Consider the following 24,320-nt stretch of genomic DNA (forward strand, 5'->3'; position numbering starts at 1 on the left):
AAATGAGTTACGACCAACATTATATGCTGTAAATTTAGAACACCGATCCTTTACATTATTTTTTGACTCTGGTAGTCCACGTAATATCATGGATTTGAGGACTCATCATTTGTTATTTTCGAATTTCCCTATAGAGAAGTCCGGAGTAAGGCTCTTGGGTATAGGAAATAATGAATTAAATGTAATAGGCGTAACTCATGTTCAGTACAAGGTCGGTAAGCGCACGTTTGCCGATACCTTTGTCGTTGTACAAAACATTGATATGTATCCAGCTGTAATTAAAGGATAACTGTCTATGGGCAATCAAAACATTATCTTAGCCCCTGCCAAGCACGGCGTGTATATCAAAGGAAAATTCTATAAGTCTTCTAATACCTTAAAATCAGTTTTGGATAAAAAGGAGACGACAAATAAAACAGTAACGTACGTTGAAGAACCAATCACTTGTCTCATTAATAAAGAAATAATATACGAGACCCAACAGAATTCTCGTTCACCCGTAATATCATCTAGCACGCAATCTATCGAACCGAACGTAACTTCGAATATAATAGTGCGAGTAAAGAAAACGTTACCGGGATCTGAAATATTAATCCTTTCCGACACTTTGAAAACTAACGGATTGTCCGTCACACAAGCTATTCACACAGTCGGCTCACAACAACAACGTAATATTGAAGTCTGTAATCATTTAAATACCACTTTAGTAATTCACAAAAATCAACATATCTTGGATGTAGAAGTTTATAAACATCGTATTCTTACCGTCGCTGAAATCAATCACGCTCAATCAGTTGCGGATGAATCCCTTCTGAAATCTATTAAAAATAAAATCAATAAAGACATTCAAGAAGAGGAAATTCAACAAAAATTTTTTGGACTTTTAACCGAATATCATGATGTTTTCTCCACTACGGATGGATCCTTAGAAAAAAACAGATGTTATCGAACATCAAATAAGGTTAAAAGACAAGCAGAAAATTATCTATGTACCCTCGTACAGACTCCCTATGAAATTCCAGAATGAGATAAATGATGAAGTAGGTAAAATGCTAGAAGAAGGAGTCATTAGGAAATCGAACAGCCCGTATAATTTTCCATTAATAGTTGTACCGAAAAAAGATCGAACATGGCGTATCTGCGTAGACTTCCGTCGCTTAAATGAGGAAACGATCCCTGATCGATTCCCAGTGCCATGTATTTACGATATTTTATCTTTGTTAGGTCAGAATAAATATTTTACTAGTTTGGACTTACTTAAAGGCTTTCACCAGATATCATTAGAAGAAAATAGTATCCCATACACTGCCTTTAGCACAGCCAAGGGACATTATGAATTTTTACGGATGCCTTTTGGTTTACGTTGTGCTCCCATAACATTTACTAGAAAGATTAACGTAGTGTTTGGAGACTTGCTAGGGGATATATTGCATGCCTATATGGACGACCTTGTAATCTTTTCTAATACCTTAGAAGAACATCTACGTAAACTGGAACTAGTACTACCGAGACAAAGACAGCATAACTTAAGGGTAAAGATTAGCAAGTGTGAATTCTTCAAGACAGAATTAGTCTATTTAGGTTTTACGGTGTCTAGCCAAGGTCTTAAAGTAGTCCACAATAAGGTGTCGGCTATCCGTAACTTCCCGATACCTACTAATGTCAAGGGAATACAGCAATTTCTGGGGTGTAGTGGATATTACAGCATTTTATACGCAATTATTCAATAATAGCCGCTCCCCTAACTGATCTTACGAAGAAGGGCGTAGATTTCATATGGTCTGAGCAGCATCAACAGGCGTTTAATACCTTGAAAGATGAACTGTGTAGTTCTCCTATCTTAAAATTTCCTGACTTCGGTAAGGAATTCTTCATTGCAACAGACGCCTCAGACCTAGGAGTAGGTGGGGTATTGGTTCAGCAATATGACAAACAGTTTTTCCCGATAGCTTTTTATTCACGTAAACTGAGAACTTCCGAAAGTAAGTATGCAGTAATAGACAAGGAAGGGCTGGCTATTGTTAATTCACTAGTGCATTTTAAGTTCATATTATACGGTTATCCTGTCAAAACCACTAACCGACTTCTTTAAAGGCTTTAGTCACAGCCCCAAATGAACTCGGTGGCATTTAATCATCCAAGACTTTAGCGCGAGGATCGGGTATTTACCAGGGAAAGCAAATATCATTGCTGATGCATTATCACGCAACTCCGTGTCATCTTGTACGGAGCCATTAGCTGAATTAATAGATATATCAACATCCATGCCTATTGTTAAAACTGTATCTGAATAGGAAGATCTGGGTTAGAGCACTGAATTATTACAGACTGAGCAAAGAAAAGATCAGAAATTAGAAAAAATTATAAATGCTTTGAAAGGAAATCCCAAGGAAAAGGAATATATAAAGTATATGCAGCAGAATTATATAATCAAGGACAATAGTCTGTGTAGATCCGTGACAAGGAAAACCAGAAATACACCACATGTGACTAACGACCAGGTAGTGGTACCAATCTCACTTATATCCACTGCCCTAAATTGCTTGCATGAAAATTCATTGCATGGACACCCGGAGTTCTCCATAATGTCACAGAAAGCCAAATCATTGTTTTATTGGCATACGATGCTTACAGATATAAAAAACACATAGCTAATTGTCGCACTTGTCAGGAAAACAAAGGGCACACAAAAACACCTGTCAGCATAGGGGCTTATCCCGTGCCCAATCAACCCTTTGAAAGAATACATTTAGATTTATTAACAGGATTTTACGAGTCAGACAGAGGAAATAAGCACCTCTTAGTAATTGTAGATGCTTTGACTCGATATACAGAACTGATAGCGCTTAAAACTAAAACTGCGATTGAATGCACTAGGAAGTTTTACGAGTGTTACATTTGTAAACATGGAATTCCACACATGATAATCTCAGACTCGGGTGGAGAATTTAATAATCATTTCCTTAACTCACTGTGTGAATTCCTTAGCATCAAGAAAATCAATACCATGATCTATCACCCAGAGTCGAATGGGCTAGTGGAAAGAGCGAATAGGAAGGTTTTAAACATATTAAGATTAACACTAGGGGGATCAGACCCCAACTGGGATATTGCAATACCTGAGGTACTAAGTACTCTGAATCACTCATATCATGTATCAATTAAAATGTCGCCGCACGAGTCATTGTATGGTACCCCAGTTAGAACGCCTTTCCATGTATTAACGCCTACAACTAATTTATCAAATCCTTTAAAGGAAGTTATAAATGCAAGCAAAAGTCGTTATGATATCCTTCAAAAGAATTTAGAAGAATCACAAATCATAATGAAAAGGAATCATAATAAAATAGCGAAGCCAACTAAAATATATACCATGGGTGATAATGTATACATACAGGTAAATGTATGTAAAGGCCTCAATTACAGACTAACACCTAAGTTTGAAGGCCCATTTAACATTTTGGAAACATTAACGGCCAATAGATTTAGAGTTCAAAACGTATCCCAACCCACTGATGAGAGAATTGTACCATTGGCTCACATAGGAAATTAAAATAAGAGAGAAGGAAGTGAGGGATTTTTTTTCTTTTATCTATGAAACTTGTATGATATTTGTATGTTAACATTTTTTTTCTTCTTAATACAGGAGTAATTACATATATTTTTCTCATTGCAGGTTTCCAAAATGAAGTTTTTATTGTTAGGAGCGATATTGTTCCCTGAAACTAAAAGTATAGACTTTAGATATGGTACTATAGTAGAAAGAACAGAAGACATTTTTATTACTGCAAGCAATATAGTTATAGAAGTAAACATGCAAGCTATTTTTCTCCCAGAGAATGACGTCACTAGCTTAAAGAGCGACATTTCAAGGTTTGCTGCTTCATTAAATGAGATGCATTAAAGACATTTTCCTTTTAATACAGAGAATTCGCTTGCACCGACACTAAGAGCAGCAGAAATGCTATCCCAAGACTTGCAAAATAAGACTTACGAGGCAGAATCTTTGGCTCGTGACCTTCTGATGTGAACAGTAAGACACACTAATCTTGAAAGACGTAAACCGTTTATTTTTGCTGCACTAAACATCTTTGGATCTGTTGCAAGTTTAGGCTTAGGGATTTCAAATCGTCTTAAAATCAGTAATCAAAATAAGAAAATTGAGTTTTTAGAACATGAAAACGAATTAGTTTTAACAGAACTAAGGAATCAGTTAACATCAATTAATCAAATTATGAGTTTGGTGAACGAACATTCTAGTAATATCAGTCAGATTATGGAAGTACAAGACTTTCTGGCAACGTTAACGTATTATAATTCAAAAATAGATCATATCCATACTAAAATTGCACATTTTATTGAGAAATCAAAAGACTATGTGGAAGCTATTACGTTAGCAACTAAAGGTGTTCTATAACCATATCTGTTGCCAATAAAAGACTTAACGTTAATTTTGGAGGACGGACGGGAGAAAATAGGTTATGTTCCTTTGTTAGACGCCCATAGGTTAGAATTTTATTATAGCCTAATTACAGTAAGCGTTGAAAATTACAGGATCATGATTACAGTTCCCCTTGATTCTTCCGATGCCTGGCAATCATACAAGATATCACCATTCCCGACTTTCATGACAAATAACTCAAGTCCAGTAATATCCAGTCTGACAGGACACTATTGATTTCCCCTGATAAGGAAACATATACGGTCATTAAAGACTTAGATAAATTAACTCACTGTTCAGAGGCAATGAATAATAAAGTATGTACAGCTGACTCCTTTGAATTCCATAAAAAATCAATGGATTCATGCGAGTTAGGTATAGTGCTAAACAGTGCTCTCTCCCATACATATGAAAATTGTCTGAAAAAACTTTATCCTTTTGATGATAATACATTCAATTGCAGATTGAACAACAGCTCGTGGATATGATACGACAAGGCTGGCTTCAATGTATCATGCCTGGACGGATCCACGTCCTATTCCCAGATCTTCGTTGCAGCAGATGGTTGCATCGGTATGTCCACGAATTACACGGTCCAAGGAATTAACACTATCATCAGGGAACGGGCCTACTTTGCGAATTTCACGTGGACCACTACAATCCCATCCTTACCTCTCCCATACAACGCACGAGTGGCTAATTGGTTGATGAAATTAACCGAGATGGACCACCCGTCACCGACTTATGCAGATCTTCGTTTCTACATGTTGCTATCATCAATCGGCATTACGGTGATGATATTTATCGCCGTTAACATCTTTGTTTGGAATAGGTTAAGGCAAAGACAGGTAGAGCTCAAGAGGAACGTTTTGCCATGTCCAGACAACACTCCATATTTTTTGAAAACTTTTCAATTTAGAGCCATTTGAAATTGGCCATTTCATTCACTCGAAGGAGTAAAATTGTCTGGAATAGTGAAGTGCATGAAAAGTGGTTAGTACGCTATTAATATGTAGTTGAAGAGACTAGGACATTTGCATTTTAAAAAAAAAAAAAAGTTTTTTTGGACACCTAATAAAATATATAAGCCTTATATGTTAAAATAAAAGTATCTTTTGGGCATCTAATAAAATATATAAGCCCTATATATATATATATATATATATATATATATATATCCATATATACATATATACATATATATATATATATATATATATATATATATATATATATATATATATATATATATATATATACACACACACACATATATATATATATATATATATATATATATATATATATATATATATGAAACCATGGTGCGTGTACGTACCGGGAATTTTTGTTTGTTTGTGCACTGAAATTATGTCTTTACCAAGGTAACAAATATTCTTTATTAGTTACCGTATTATAATAATCTGTATTTTTGACAAAGGTGACAACTATTCTTTAACAAGTTACCGAATCATATGTACATCGGTTTTTTTGGGGGGTTGGTACCACATAATCATTTGCTAGCAATATACCATATATAGATCTGTATTTTTCATGCATTTTTCTTTATTTTTGACAATATCCGTTACGTATGTATTTTTTTAAATGTACCTATTTGAACATTCATCCTTAATCACTTGTTTATGGCTAAAAAACATATATATATATATATATATATATATATATATATATATATATATATATATATATATATATATATATATATATTTATATATATATATATATATATATATATATATATATCCAGTCACACTCCTAGAAAACATATTTTTAACGTAATTTTAGTTATTCAAATATTTGAAGGTAGCTGTCCGAGCTAATGTAATATATACATAATAAACCCATGACCCAAGGGATCATTGGAGAAGTTAGGAGTGTGTGAACGTCAAGTCATAACAGGATGCGAAAGTCAAGACCAAGCTAAATCACTGCATAGGTAACATTTTGTATGAAGAGTAAACACAACACAAGCATCCCGTGAGAAACAGTTGACTTATTTGATCTTTGCACGGAACCAGATGGCTTCCGATAATAATCTTGCGTAGTCATATCTGTAATAAATGCTGAGATAACTCATACAACGTTATCACCAAAACTTATATTTTTGTTAGTTCTATTTTCAATTGTCATACAGAATGGTCATCCGACCAAGCCATCCATACTCCTATGATGGAGCTACTAATAAACTGTTTTTAAAGTTAACTTAACTAGACTTATTCAGAAGAAGTAACCTACAAGTTCAACAAATCTATATCACATTGAAGAGACACGAGATAGAACACTAATGTGTGTTTATAACAGTACCACACCAACACAAGCAGTTGATGGTTAATTGGCAGTACACGTTGAAAAAAGGGAACAAAAATGGAATGTGTTGAGTTTAAAGTCGACTTCAGAGTTGAGTCCCGATGAAGTCAAGGGGTTTGGGCCTGGTGCGGGCCGAGTAACCTTGGAATGTTCACAGTGTCCCAAGTGAGGGCAGCTACATTTCCAGACTTCTAAAAGCGTTCAGGCGTGTCATATCCCGTGCACAAAATAAGATTATGAAAAGTACGTGCTAATTTCTCTAAAAAGAAAAGGAGATAATCAGTACTAACTTATGCATCAGAAATTTGAAAAGCCTTACTAAAGCCTTAGAACATAAGCCAGTTACAACTAGAGCTATGGATAGAATAATGACCAAGAGACAGAAAAAGAGAAACACAGATATCCAAGTAAACTAAAGTAGTGGATATTCTAACAACAAGTAAGAAAAAGAAATGGACATGAGCAGGACATACTATATAATGAGAATGGCAGATAATATAGGGACAATAAGAATAACAGAATGGGACCCTATAGATTGCAAACGATACAGGGGAAAGAAAAGATGGTTTATTGACAAGCTGAGAAAATTTACAGGCACATACTGGCACAATAGCATAAACTGACATGGGTGGAAGGATATGCACATGGCCTTTGTCCTGCAGTGGACTAGCTAGGGCTGATAGTGGTGATGATGACGATATATATATATATATATATATATATATATATATATATATATATATATATATATATATATATTTATATAAATATATATATATATATATATATATATATATATACATATATACTGTATATATATATAAATATATATGTACATTATACAGTATACATATATATACATATATATATATATATAAATATATATATATATATATATATATATATATATATATATAAATATATATATATATATATATATATATATATATATATATATACAGTATATATATATATATATATATATATATATATATATATATATATATATATATATAAACTATGGTTCTGGGTCTGGGCACCAAAAATTCATTATATTATATATTACAGCTGGCAAGCTATTCAACCTCTCTAGTTCCAAACTCACCTGTTTGTTTTTACATTAAATCTGTTACACTTGAAAATATTAATACCTGAACTCTGAGAAAATTACATAACTCCCCGTCAGCAATATATAAAAACACTACATATCCAAAGGTCTCTTAAGTACACTCAAAACAAAACTGGACAATTATTACTATGAATTATTTAAACCAAGACTTACTTCGATTCTTTAACAGGATAAGAGCAAATATGAAGTAAACCCTGGTGATTGAAATAATCCACTCTTTACAAAAATAAATATTTTCTAAATAAATTACAACACTGAAAGAAATTACATGAAAAAAAAAATCACTCGAAATATTAAGTCTGAACAAAACTTAGATTAAGACAAAAACAAATGCTACCCTCTGAAAATTATACAATCACTAGACTCAAAATATTAAATCTGCATAAAACCTTAGACTAAGACAAAAAAAAAAAAAATCATTACACTGCAATGCTTAAACTCCTATAAAACGTACATAAAGTAACTGATGAACTTACCAACTTCCCGTATTTACTTGCGCAGGGCCAGTTACAAAAAATTACACAACGCAATATATTCAAAATCACCTTTTTTGTCTTTTAGATCGTTTCAACAAACGTTTTACATTGGGCACAGAATCACTTTGGAAAGGACACATTACAGAACGGCGAGACGGCTCTCTCTCAGCTAGCTCTGGCACCCTTTGTCCTCGAAATTAGAAAAAAAAAAAAAAAGATAAGATCTAACACTAGGGTTTTCGAGTAAATTCCAAAGCATGTGGCACATATAAGAATTGCGTATTTCCTCACAAACATGACGCTATACCTCCTGAAAATATAAAAAAGATTTACATGAGCCCTTGTTAATATCTCGTATGGATCATATAGCACTTAATAGATTATGTAAAACTTCGTAACAAAGTACGTGAAATAAAGTTAATTCTTAAAAATAATGTAAATTCACACAAAATGACTTGAATAAAGAATAAAAATAAAATTAACGACAAAAGTCTTAAATGATTTACATAACAAATTTATACTTACATAAGAGGAACTCATCTTAAGAACTGGCTATTCACGTCTACAATGCACATGAAAACGTAAATAAAATACATTAATAAAGTATTCACTATAAGCTAGACCAGCTATATATATATATATATATATATATATATATATATATATATATATATATATATATATATATTATATCATATTATAGTCCGGGAACCAAAATATAATATTGCATATATTACGGCTGACAAGCTACGCAATCTCTCTAGTTCGAAACTACCAGTTAGTTTATACATTAAATCTGTTACATTTGAAAATATCAATACCCGAGCTCTGAGACAGTTATATAACTCCCAGACAGCAATACATAAAAACATTGAATATCCAAAGGTCTCTTAGGTACTTTCAAAACAAAACTCAGTAATTATTATTAAGAACTATTCAAACAACTTCCTACTTCGATTCCTTAACTAGGATACGAGAGTGTATTGTGAAAACACTGGTGATTGAAATAATACAGTCTTTAGAAAAATAAATATATTCTATAAAAATTACAATACTTTGAAAGAATTTACATAAAAAAATAAATCACTTGAATAATTAAGTCCGAACCAAACTTAGACTAGGGCAAAAGAAATTAATATTTATGAAAAGTATACAATTACTTGTTTCACTTGAGATTAATATTACGCTTAATGAAATAGTTAACCTAAAAATGATACAAATATACTTCATGTTTGTACATAAATCTCATTGGGCCAGTTATAAATTAAACTCAATCATTTTGGAGAGGAGTCGGACACACTATAGGCACTAGAGAAAGAGGGATATACATTGACTCGTTCACAGGACAGGCTGGGCCTCTTCTGTTGCTATTCATCCCTGGGGACTCTGATATATGAATTTAGTAACTTCTAGAATATTCTAATGGATTATTCTCATGGATGGGGGGGGGGGGGGGGGCTCCTAGCAACAACAAAGTTATCAACTAGACAAAAATTCAGGGAGATGAAACTTTGTTTCAGGCAAATCTCTCTCTCAGATGCTCCGCCCCCTATTGTTCTCGGAAATAAAAAAAAAAATAAAATCTAACACTGGGGTTTTCGAGAACCTTCCAAAACATGTGACAAATATAATTGCGTATTTTCTCACAAGCATGACACAATACCTTAGAAAAATATGAAAAAAAAATATCACATAAGCCCTTGTTCATAACTCGTATGGATCATATAAGACTCTTAAACTGATACGTAACACTTTCTAACAAAATACATGAAATAAAAAGTTAATTCTTAAAAATAATTTGAATTTACATATAAAGACTTGAATGAAGAATACAATGCAATTAACGACAAAAGTCCTATGTAATTTATATACAAAACTTGTATCTACATAAGAGGAACTCACCTCACGGGCTGGCTGTTCACCACCTGAATAAACAAATGAAATACATAAATAAAATACATGAATAAATTATTTTCACTGCACTAGACCAGCTTTGTAAGAATATATACAGTAAGTATATATATATATATATATATATATATATATATATATATATATACATATATATATATATATATGTATATATATATATATATATATATATATATATATTCTTTTTACAAAGCTGGTCTAATGTAGAGTAAATACAGTAGATTATTAGTTATTTCATTTACATTTTATGTGCATTGGAGAGAGGTTAGCCAGTTCTTAAGATGAGTTCTTCTCATGTAGATTAAAGTTTATTGTGTAAATTACATAACACTTTTGTCGTTAATTTCATTGTATTCTTTATTCAAGTCAGTATATGTAAATTTACGTTATTTTTAAGAATCAACTTTTTTGCTTCACATAATTTTGTTAGCAAGTCTTACGTAATCTCTTCGAGAGTGTTATGTGACCATACAAGATACGAACAAAGGCTTATATAAGGTTCTTTTATATTCTTATGAGGTATTGCGTCATGTTTGTGAGAGAATACGCAATATGCCATGTGCTTTGGAAAATTCGTGAAAAACTTAGTGATAGGATATCTCTTTTTAATTTCGGGGACAAAGGGTGGGCGGAGCTAGCTAACTGAGAGAGTTCGTCTCGTGGTGTGTGCATACATGTTGAGAGACCAATACTTTGTAACTCTGACACCTTAGGCCAGCCCCACACTTCCAGAACTTACTCTCCTGGAATCATCTGGAAGTAGCTAAGAGGTTGTTTAGCTTGCCAGCCGTAATATATATTATATTATATATTTGGTTTCCACACACGAGCAATAGTATAATATATATATATATATATATATATATATATATATATATATATATATATATATATATGTATATATATATATATATATATATATATATATATATATATATAACTACATACATATTTATATATTTATATATATACATATATATATATATATATATATATATATTTATATAATATATAGATTTATATTTACATATATATTCATATATATACATACATATATATTCATATATATATATATATATATATATATATATATATATATACATATATATATATATATGTGTGTGTGTGTGTGTATGTATGTACGTGTATATATAATGTATATATATACTATATATATGAATATATATATACTATATATATGAATATATATATATATATATATATATATATATATATATATATATATATATATATATATATATATATATCTTTAATACCTTAACGAGGTGAAAAGGTTTGCGCTTCACAATGACCAGACAAGCTATATTAGTCAGGTATACCCATTTCTAGGTTGGTTTGGTGTCAGCGATCAGACGAAAATCTCCAACCATCACCAATGAAATAATGAAAACTGGTCAAAACCCAGACATGTATATCACAACCCCATCTCGGTCCCCGTCCCCAGCAGCAGTGGAACAACTGCCCAAGATGGCGAGCAGCTATTTTCCACCTCAGGGGATGCTAAAACATCTCTGAACTAGACCAGGCAACTTTGGAAACTGAACCTAGCAACATACAACGTAAGGACCCTGAGGAGGGCAGATGATTTTGTTGTATTACTATAAGAGCTGAAATAAATAGAATTGCAGGATTAACTAAATAAGAAGTATAAATGTAGGATCACTGAAACGTATGCACCAACAACATCCCGTACAGAAGAAGAAATAGAAACCTTTTATGCAGATCTGGAGATACCTATCATAAAAAACATAAGATTCAATTTAAGTTTGTTTTGGGTGATTTCAATACTAAAGTAGGTTAAAAGAAGAGCGAAAAATCAGCATTAAGTGAATTTGGAGTAGGCACAAAGAATGACAGAGGAAACATGCCTGTAGAATTTTCTAAAAGAAACAATCTTCAAATCAGGAGCACCTTTTATAAAAAGGAACGTGGAAAATGGACATGGAGAAGCCCAAATGGAGAAAAGAAAAATGAAATATATTCTATTCTCAGAGAAAAAGTCAATTTAGTTAAAGATGAAAAGGTGTTAAACAAATTAGTCAAGCAATCATAGATTGGTGAGATGCAATTTTTCTTTATATCAAGGGAAAGAGAAAGAAATAATTTTAAGGAAGAAAATGAATACTCCTGTAATAAGAAAAAATCTGATGAGTTTAATTTAGCAATACAAAACAAAATTTGTATTGGAATCAGCATAAGAGATAGGTAGAAGAGTTCCTAAACCATATCAAGGAAAACTGTCAGAAAAGACCAAAGCCCTGATAAAGAAAAAATGGAAATGATGGCGAAATTCAAGAGAAATGAGATAGAATTAGCAGAACTATCAAAAACAATAAACAAACTGAAACCCCAAGACATTTGTAAACACAATCAGACCAAAATTGAGACACCACTTAAGAAAGGAAGAAGCATCAAATTGATAAAAAGACGACTTAAAACAGGGCAGAAACAGATGTTTGCTTTAAAGGATAAAAATGGAAATATTATCCACAGTAAAGATCCAGTGATAAAAATTGCAGAAGATTTCTATACAATGTTATACAATAGTTATAAGAAATAACTTCATCAATAGAAATAATGATACACCTAGGTCAGTAGTAAATGTAACAGTAGGAGAAGTAAAGAAAGCATTAAAAGGCATGAAAAGAGGCAACAGCTGGAAAAGATGGCCTAACAACTGATTTGATAATAGAAGGAGGAGATTTCATAGAGGTAAAACTGACTGAACTCTACCCTAAATGTCTGCAAGAAGGTTCTATACCTACAGCTTGGAAAAACTTTATCATTTTACTAATTCATAAAAAGGGAGACACAAAAGACCTGAAAAATTACCGCCAAATAAGTTTAATTGCTGTAATACATAAGATATTTAAAAAGATCATAAGGTTGAATAGAAAGATGGCTAGACTTTAATCAACCAAGAGACCAGGCGGGCTTTAGAAGTGGGTTTACAACAACTGACCATTGTGACGAGCCAAGAGTAAGTTTTGACTCAAAAGCGGGATGAAAGCAACTGAGTAACTTTATTACAAAACATCAGATTATATATACATCAAGTCCAGGCAAGAAGGACATAAAAACATAACAAGCAATTTCATGTTCAACCGACAACTGTTTCTGTTAACAGTTAATGGTGAGAAAAACAGACATGTTTATTCAGGTCCCTGTCAGTGCAAGGGGATAGCGAAGATACAAAGGATATTATGTACAAAAAAAAAAAAAATGTCGTTACTATGTACGATCGTATGACACACGGTTGGTACATGGCTCCCCCCTAAAAATGACACACAGTACATGATCTAGAGAGGCGAACTGCAGGCGGGTCATCTGGCAGGGAATAAGCAGGTTTTTAGACGATCAATGGACACCCAGTCTTCTTTGCCGCGAATGTTTAGTAGGAATGCTTTCGGACTGCATCGGATCACAAGGAAAATGCCCGTGTAAGGGGGCGTTAGCGGTGGCTTGCTAGTGTCGTTGTGTAGGAAGACGTGCGTTGCAGAGTGCAAGTCTGTCGGTATGTGATGCTTCGCTTGGGGCTTGTAAGTCTGTTTGGCAGCTGCCAATCGATCCAGTGCCAGATGTCTGAATTTTGCGAAGCCAGGGGGCCCCGTCATCTTGATATGGTGATAAATACCGTGTTTGGCAGGAGCCGTGGGCGTTTGGCAAGGCTCTGGACGGAAAACTTCCGCGTAAGACGTGAGGAGGTGGCCGTAGGCATCTATGGGTGCGCTGAAGTGGAGAGCAAGGTTGGAAGGGGCGGGTTGAAGAGGTGTTGACAAGTACGAGTCTGTGTTGACCAATTGTCGGTGGGCGACATCGACCAGAAGGTGGAAATGACAGAGGAAATCCGCACCGAGGATTGGCAATGTGACGTCAGCAACGAGAAACTTCCAATTAAATTTACAGTTCCCAAACGATAATGTGAGGTTTTCGTAACCGTAGCTGGGTATCGCAAATCCGTTGGCAGCTACCAGGCGGATGTCGGCAGACTTAGACAGACTACGTCGTGTCCTGAAGAGTTCACTTGGCAAAAGAGAACGACAAATACCTGTGTCTACCAAAAATTGCATGGCCGTTCCTGCATTATGTAAAAAGAAAAGATTAGAAACAAGAGGCCACGAGTGATGGCCTACTTACACGTTTTTTTGGTCACTGACAATCTTTGGCACATTTCTTCGCGGCAGCCCCAAATCTGGAGTGGTAGTAGCAAAACTGCGGCCGATGGGTGGCAGTAAGTGGCTGTAGGAGTCGTTGCTTGGGGCGCGCGCGGTGGTCGGTGATGGGTGGCTTTGTCACCGCTCCGCCTCGTCATGGGGTAGGCGTGTGTGTCCTACGGCATTCACGTCAGCTTCAGTTGATGTTGAATAGGTGTCCTCTTCGTCAGGAGTGGAGGCGTTGATGGAAGTCTTGAAGGTCATGAAGTGGCAGTCCATAAGGGCGTCGGCTTTGGTCATCAAGTCCTTTATGGGTAAACTATCAACATTGGGTATAATAGCGTGTACAGGTTCGGGTAAACGGCGTACCCAAAGGGCACGAAGTAGGTTCACCTCACGAGGAGAGCCGTCTGCGGCAGGTTGCAGGCAAGCGATACTGGTCATTTCCCAGAGGGTGAGCGAAGCCCTCTGGTCCCCCAACGGTTGTTGAGAGAGCTGAAAAAGCTTTGCTATACGGGTGGTTGGCGACGGCAAGTACTGCTGCAGAAGGTATGTTTTGAGGATATCATACGCTATTGGGGTGTCTCGTTGTTCACAAAGCCAGTCGGAGATTTCCGGGAAGGTGTCCTCAGGTTTCGCCGCGAGAACATAATCTGCTTTGGTGGCTGAGCGAGTTACGCCCTTGATGCGGAACTGGATTTCTGCGCGCTGAAATCAAGCACACGCCTCTCCGCTGGCGTACGACGAAAGTTTCAATGGGGCGGCCATAATAACAGTGAGGGGGGGGGGAGGCGGGAGAACGAGTCGACTTCCAGGGTCACCAATGTGACAAGCCAAGAATAGGTTGTGACTCAAAAGCGGGATGAAAGCAACTGAGTAACTTTATTACAGAACATCAGCTTATATATACATCAAGTCCAGACAATTTCATGTTCAACCGACAACCGCTTCTGTTAACAGTTAACGGTGAGAAAAACAGACATGTTTATTCAGGTCCCTGTCAGTGCGAGGGGAGAGCGAAGATACAAAGGATATTATATACCAAAATAAGAACGTGTGACACACGGTTGGTACACCATATCCATGTATAAACCAACTAATTGAAAATCACCAAAGTATAACAGACCCCTATGTATAACATTTATAGACTATGAAAAAGCTTTTAATTCTATCAAAAGCTCAGCAGTAATGAAAACCCTTAAAAAAAGGAATAGAAGAATCTTATGTTGGAACACTTAAAAAATATCTATACAGGAAGTAGAGCATTCCTAAAACTGTGTAAAGATAGTGAGAAATTTCCGATTGAGAAAGGAGTTAGACAGGGAGACCCCATCTCTCCTAAATTATTCACAGCATGCATAGAAGAAGTTTTAGGAATCTAGATTGGGCAAATGTAGGAAATGATTTTAATGAGGAATACCTTGACAACTTAGATTTGCAGAAGAAACATTTGTGTTTAGTGAATCATGGGAATTACAAAAGATGATAGAAGATTTGAATAGAAAATGCAGAAATGCAGGACTGAAAATGTATATGAGTAAAACTAAGATAATGTTCAATGAAAATGCAGAGAGACAACAAATAAAGAGTTATGGACGAGCCTCTAGAGATTGTAGGACATACAGTAAGCGTTTCCCCAAGAGACGAGACCAAAACTAAAAGAAAGGCAAACATGGGATGGAGAGCATTTGGTAAACAAAATGAGATTATGAAATGTAAAATACCACTTTCTCTAAAAAGAAAAGTATCTAATGAGTTGGCCTTACAGTATCAACTTATGCATCAGAAATTTGGAGCGTTACTAAAGCCTAAGAACATAAGCTAGTTACAACTCAAAGACCTATGGAAAGAATAATGATGGAAATAAGACTAAGAGATAGAAAGAGATCAACATGGCATAAGCAAACTAAAGTAGAGGACATTCTAACAAAATGTAAGAAAAAGAAATGGACATGGGCAGGATATATAATGAAAAAGACAGACAATAGATAACATAAAGAATAACACAATGGGTCTCTAGAGATTATAAAAGAAGCATGGGAAGGGAGAAAAGACGATGGATTGACGAACTAAGAAAGTTTGAGGGTGTGAACTGACAGCAAAAGACCATAAACAGATGCGGACTAAAGGACTTGTCTGAGGCCCTTGTTCTGCAGTGAACTAGTAACAGGTGATGAGGATAATATATATATATATATATATATATATATATATATATATATATATATATATATATATATATATATATATATATATACATATATATATATATATATATATATATATATATATATATATATATATATATATATATATATATATATATTACGGCTGGCGAATTACATAAACTCCCGAGCTCCAAACTCACCTGTTTATTTTTTCATAAATCTGTTATACTTGAAAAATACCCGAACTATGAGAATATATGCAACTCCCAGACGGCAATATATAAAAACACTGAATATTCAAAGGTCTCTTACGTTACTCAAAACAAAACTGGGTGATTATTTATGTGAACTCCTCAAAAACCAACCTCTTACTTCAGTTCTTAGTCAGGGATTACGAGTAAAACATTGTTAGGAAATATTTGTGATCAAAATAATACACATTTTACAAAAATAAATATATTATATAAAAAATTAAAACACTTCGAAAGAATTAACACCAAAAATAAATCACTCGAAATAATAAATTTGAACTGAACCTTAGATTAAGACAAAAGAAAGACACTTTGGAAAAAATATACAATCACTTGTTTCACTGGAAATTAATTTCATAAAAACATTTAATTTTGACAATTAATGAAAAATATTAACACTTTAACACTCTAATGAACATGCAATACTAAGATATACATATGTGTAACTGTTACACTTATGTCTTTTGTTCCACGCGTTACCGAACAATTAAGCAAAATAAATACACTTCACTGCATAGTGCATGGTGCAAATTATGGGACAAATTGAATCCTTACAAAACTCAAAGTATGATTGTAAGTAGGTCGAGGGCAGTGGCTCCTCAACATCCAGATCTCAGCATTGATAATGTTTCTTTAACTCTACTTGACTCTTTTAGAATTCTAGGTGTGATTCTCAAAAGAAAATTTACTTTTGAGAAACAAATTAGGCTTGTGTCTTTTTCAACTGCACAAAAATAGCATATTGAGAAAGTCATTTAGGATTTTTGGGGATCAATCTATTCTGAAGAAGCGTTTTAATTCTTTCGAGTATGGCTGTCTTGTCTGGTCTTCAGATGCTGATTTTTCATCTTAATTTGCTGTCTAATTCTTAAACTACGGTGTATTAAATTTCTTATTCCTCTTGTAGATGCTAATCTCCGAAAGCGTCATTCTATTAGTTCGTTATGCATGTTGCATAAGATATTTCATAATTCTGACCATCCTTTGCATCCAGATCTTCCCAGACAGTACCATCCTGTTCGTAGTACCAGGCATGCAGTTAACTTTAATTGTCATGTCTTCTCCCTCATGACTCTCAATACTACATAGTATTCTAAAAGGTTTATTCCAGCTTTGACCAAGTTGTGGAATTATCTTCTTCATAGAGTAGTTGAGCTGTAAACTTCAAAAGTTTAAACTTGTAGCAAATGCTCTTATGTGGAACAGGCTGACATAAATCTCTTTTTATAGTTTATAAAAGAAAGATCTCTTTCAATGTTGTTACTGTTCTTAAAATATCTTGTTTTAATTAATTCATTATTTTTCATGTCATTTATTTATTTCCTTCCCTCACTAAGGTATTGGAGCCATTGGGCATTTAGCATCCTGCTTTTCCATCTAGGGTTGTAGCTTAACTAATAATAATAATAATAATAATAATAATAATAATAATAATAATAATAATAATAATAATAATTATTATTATTATTATTATTATTATTATTATTATTATTATTATTATCATTATGCATGTGAAGTACGAACGTGGCATTTTCTATGGTGCTATCACTTTCTGGAGTCACTCTGTTATGGAATTTCACTTTTTTTCTATGTGGTGGGATGTTGCAAGGACACGCCCCACACCATTGAATCACCAACAGACAAAAGTCCCACAACACAAACTTTTTCCTTACTTTTACTGTTATGTATTTGGTACTGTAATACTATATATTAAGAGTAATGTTGCACAGGATTGCATAAATAACACATATTTTAGCATAGTTTATAAGTGTAGTAGCGTATGTTACTATGTTATGAAGGATTTAATCATTTATTAATTATCTCAAAGTTAGAATGTGATTCTTCTTACTTTTGCAATGCAGTAGGATCCAAAATTTTTGAGTGATGCTTATTTGTTATTTTTGTACTGTTGTGTACGAAGTTTTGTTTACATATTCTCACTCGAGAGTCACAAGTCTGTTAGAGATCATCAGAGATGTAAGCCTGAGCGAAATTAAATGTATTTTAATAAGAAGTCTATAATTATATCCCATCAATCCAGAAGAGAAGTCGGCGAAGATGCTGGGATTGGAATATTCTCAAATAATTAACTATTATTATTCACGGTATGTTTGAGGGCAGTAATCAACTTTAAATACCTACACCATACAAAACATTTACGTCAACTGGACTACTGAACAGAGGGAACAGTAAAACGAAACTTAACCTTAGTAATACATTTTCTGACAACAAAAACAATTAAAGCAAAAATCAACTGCATTAAAATGCATCTCAATTATCTATACTTAATCCTTCAAAATTTTAATCTTTAAAACTAAGCATCACCAAAACAACCACAGTTAGTACTACCCTCCCAACCTACGGCTGATAAATAAAGAAAACATTCAAAATAATCCAAAGAAAACTTAAAACTAAAATTCACCACAGCCAAATAAAAGTTTATATTAAGTAAATTTATGGACACCAACACTCGACCCAACAAATTGCTCAGTCTTTACAGGGCAATCTGCCATAGTTCAGTGATCAACAATCTACACTCAGGCTCCAGTCACCTTGACTGAGCAGTCAATTAAGTGGTGATTATCAGCATCATCACAAACTAGGAGGAATATTTATTTTACAGCCGGGTCATCAATGGTCAAGAATTTTTTATCAGTGGTCTATTCCAATAATCATTGTACATTCATGGTCGTCATCATCAAGCTATTTATGTTCACTGACGGCAAACAACAGTCCAGGACAAACTAAGCACTCCAAAGGAGGAATTAGGGCTGTTAATATAAATAAACACTTCCAAGCTGGTAAAATAAATATAAAATCCAGCGACCACAAGCACAACTGCCTTTGTCTGCAGACAATAAAAAAAAAGCATTCTCTCAAGACATTCACCATTGTCCTAAGCTAGCTAAAAATATAAACAAAAAACCTTAATTATGACAACAATCCTTCTCACAACAAACAATCATTACACTAAGTACCTCTCGCTCGCTGACACACGCACACACACACTATCTCTCTCTCTCTCTCTCTCTCTCTCTCTCTCTCTCTCTCTCTCTCTCTCTCTCTCTAAGTTTTTGGCAAAAAAAAAACGAAAATATAACAAAAATAAATCCTCCACATCAAATGCATGTACACACACACACAAACATATATATGTATATATATATATATATATATATATATATATATATATATATATATATATATATATATGATGGTCCCGTGGTCTGGGCACCAAAAATATTTTATATGATATATATTATGGCTGGCAAGCTATACAACCTCTCGAGTTCCAAACTCACCTGTTTGTTTTTACATTAAATCTGTTACACTTGAAAATATTAATATCCGAGCTCCAAGACAGTAATATAACTCCCAAACAGAAATATATAAAACATTATTTATCAAAAGGTCTCTTAAATACACTCTAAACAACACTGGGTAATTATTATTAAGAATTATTTTAAATCACCCCTCACTACGATTCACAACAGGATACAAGCGAGTATGAAAAAAACACTGGTGATCAAAATAAAACACTCCTTACAAAAATAGATATATTCTATATAAATTACAACACTTTGAAAGAAATTACATAAAAAATAAATCACTCGAAATAATAAGTTTGAACAAAACTTAGACTAAGATGAAAAAAATATTACACTCTGAAAATTCTATAATCACTTGACTTGAACTAATAAATCTGAATAAACCTAAGACTAAGACAAAAGAAATAATTACACTCTGAAAATTATGTAATCACTTGACTCGAAATATCAAATCTGAATAAAACCTTACACTAAGACAAAAGAAATAATTACACTCAGAAAATTATATAATCATTTGACTCAAATTATTAAATCTGCATAAAACCTTAGACTAAGACAAAAGAAATAATTACACTCCAATGCTTAAACTCTTAAAGAACTTACATAAAGTAAACAATAAACTTACTAACTTCACATATTTTACTTGCACAGGGTCAGTTACAAAATTTACGCAATGCCAACACTCACCACAACACAGAACAATTTAAAATGACCTGCCAAGTTTACAACAATGTTTTAACTCACTACACACGATATACTTTGGCGCACAGAATCACTTTGGAGAGGACGTACTACAGGTATAAAGAGAGAGTGAGGGTGGCACTTTGGCTCTTTCACAGGATGGCTGCTTCTCTTCTGCTGCTATGCAGCCCTGGGGCGCCTATATATGAATAATCTACTTCCAGAAGATTCTAGGACCGAGATCTGGAAGCTTGGGGGTTGGCCTAAGGGTGTAAGGATTGCAAAGGATTGTTCTCTAAGATGCGTACCAATGCACAGTAATACGACTCTCTCTTAGTTAGCTCAGCCCATCTTCGTCCTCAGAAATAAAAAAAAAAAAGACAAAATCTAACATTGGAGTTCTCTAGACCCTTCCAAAGCACGTGGCACATAAAAGAATTGCGCATTTTCCCACAAACACGAACCAATACGTAATAAAAATATAAAAAAACATTTACATAAGTCCTTTTTCATATATCGTGTGGATGATATAACTCTCTCTTCGCAGATCACGTAAGACTTCGTAGCAAAAGTATGTGAAATAAAAAGTAGATTTTAAAAAATAATGTAAATTTACAAATACGGACTTAAATGAAAATCAATGAAATTAACGACGAAAGTTTTACGTAATTTACACAACAAACTATACCTAAATCAGAGGAACTCATCTTAATTCACTCTTCAATGCACATGTGAAAACATAAATAAAATACCCAATTAATTTATTTACTCTACACTAGACCAGCTTCATGAGAATATATATATATATATATATATATATATATATATATATATATATATATATATATATATGTATAAATATATATATATATGTATATATATATATATATATACATACATACATGCATACATACATATACATTGATTAATTTATTTACTCTACACTAGACCAGCTTCATAAGAATATATATATATATATATATATATATATATATATATATATATATATATATATATATATATATATATATATATATATGTGTGTGTGTGTGTGTGTGTGTGTGTATACATATACGTGTATATATATATATATATATATATATATATATATATATATATATATATATATATATATATATATATATATATATATATACACACACACATTATACACCAGTAAAACACATAACAAATGAACAAGAAAAAGAGATGAATTCTTTATGTCGATAATTATTTTCAGTTTCTATTTTAATTTTCTGCACGTCTACGTAATAATTTTTCCCCTATCAATAGAATAAAAAAAAAACACACACGTTTAAGAAATGAAGTAATGCTCGCATACACAAATTATGCAAAGATAACATAATTACCTGTACAATACAGGGATCCTTGGCGGCGATGAGCGAATAATCAAGTCTTATTCAAGTCTAACCACCGCTTTCTCGGAGGCGAGACGAAAAACGATTTATTAATCAATTATATCAATCTATATTATATTACACTCATTTTACGTCATTTTAATTGGGGTTCAGCATGAGGCTAGATGTCGTGGCAATATTCAGGAACATTCATTACAGTTATTGAATATCTCTTTTAAAATCTAAATCATTAGTAAGCCTAATACCGTTTGCTGTTATATCATTCAACCTCAATTTGGCATTTGTATAGAACTCGTAAATATTAATTTCCGAGAGTTCATTACGAGGCGATTCCTTACAAACCAGATTTCCCGGATTTGATTAGTTACACAGAATTTCGAAAAATATTTAGGATGAAACCATTGAGATAGGATATGACATTACCTTTCAACGAAAAATCAATAATCAATGTTAAATCTACTACGTAAGCGATCGATCAAACGAAATCCAGAAAGTTGAAAACATATAGCGATACAGGTTTTAAACATGAAGCTAACGCACATCAACTGCGACTCGTCTCACTGAGGCGGGGCATCCCCTCACCCAGTACCAGCCCCACACAGTCCTACACACTATCGTATTTTCGTTTTGGTCTGTCACTGACAACCGCTGCCAGACTATCTTCGCTTACTCGTAATAGCAAAAGTAGCGTTCCAAAATTGTCCATTATCCTGTTCCCAAGTCAAGTGGCGTCTTTTCATATTTTGCTTTGAATATCAACTTGTGTTTTTGCATATACTTTTCTCTAATAACAGCCAGTTTTGTAAGATTCAATGGAGAACGAATTTCCGACTTTTGAAAGACCTGAGGAAGAGAATACTCTCGACCTCGGAAACGTTGATGGGTGGCCGTTATTCCAAGATGGAAGTTCATACTCTGAAAATGACTTATATGGAGAAGTTTACATCGATATTGAACAGCTTCAGGATCCGGCATCAACTGCGACGCCAAATAATGACCTGAATTTTGTAAGTATCCCGAATCAGGAAGAAGTCGTTACCGTAATTTACTCTTATAATATTCGTGAGAAAAATTAATCTACTATTATATTAAAATAGATCAGCTATTTAATCCTTGTCTGGTAATTGCCAAACTGGAGTAGTCCCGCTCAAACTCGTTAGTTCTTTTGATCACTGTATCCTTCCTCTGAGCTAAGGATTGGGTGTTGGAGGGAGCCTAAGGGTCTACCTGCTGAATCATCAGCAGTCTTTGCCTGGCCCTCCCTGGAATTAGCTTGGGTGGAGAAGGGGCTTGGTCGCTAATCATATGTTTATGCCTCTACCATTCATGAGTGGCCTTTAAAAATGTCTAACTACTACTAAATACTACTACAATTACCATCTGTAGTTATTATTATTATTATAATTATTATTATTATTATTATTTTTATTATTATTATTTACTAAGCTATAACCCTAGTTGGTAAAGCAGGACGCTATAAGCTCAGGGGCTCCAACAGGGAAAATAGCCCAGTGATTAAAGGAAACAAGGAAAAGTTAAGTATTTTAAGAGTAATAACCTTAAAATAAATATCTCCTATTTAAACTATAAAAATTTTAACAAAATAAGAAGAGAAATAAGATAGAATAGTGTGCCCGAGAGTCCCCTCGAGAAAGAGAACTCTACTCCATCACAGTGGAAGATCATGGTACAGAGGCTATGACACTACCAAGATTAGAGAACAATGGTTTGATTTTGGAGTGCCCTTCTCCTAGGAGAGCTGCTTACCATAGCTAAAGAGTCTCTTCTACCCTTGCAAAGAGGAAAGTGGCCACTGAACAATTACAGTTCAGTAACCCCTTGGGTGAAGAAGAATTGTTTAGTAATCTTAGTGTTGTCAGGTTTATGAGGACAGAGGAAACTATGTAAAGAATAGGCCAGACTATTCGGTGGTTGTGTAGGCAAAGGGAAAATAAACCGTAAACAGAGAGAAGGATCCAATGAAGAATATTTTTATTCATATACACTTTTACTCAATGACAATGTTTTTTG

General features: G+C 33.7%; 1 protein-coding gene across 1 annotated transcript in view; it reads left to right on the forward strand.

Moving 5' to 3' along the window:
* The first annotated feature begins 22,926 nt into the window (after positions 1-22,926).
* Positions 22,927-24,320, forward strand: part of LOC137637809 (uncharacterized) — a 34,701-nt gene continuing 33,307 nt past the window's right edge. Inside the window, exon 1 of the mRNA XM_068369916.1 lies at positions 22,927-23,296. Coding sequence (XP_068226017.1) covers positions 23,102-23,296 — 195 coding nt within the window. The 5' untranslated portion in view covers positions 22,927-23,101. The remainder of the gene's footprint in view (positions 23,297-24,320) is intronic.

Source organism: Palaemon carinicauda, chromosome 3, assembly GCF_036898095.1.
Source record: "Palaemon carinicauda isolate YSFRI2023 chromosome 3, ASM3689809v2, whole genome shotgun sequence".
NCBI lineage: Eukaryota > Metazoa > Arthropoda > Malacostraca > Decapoda > Palaemonidae > Palaemon > Palaemon carinicauda.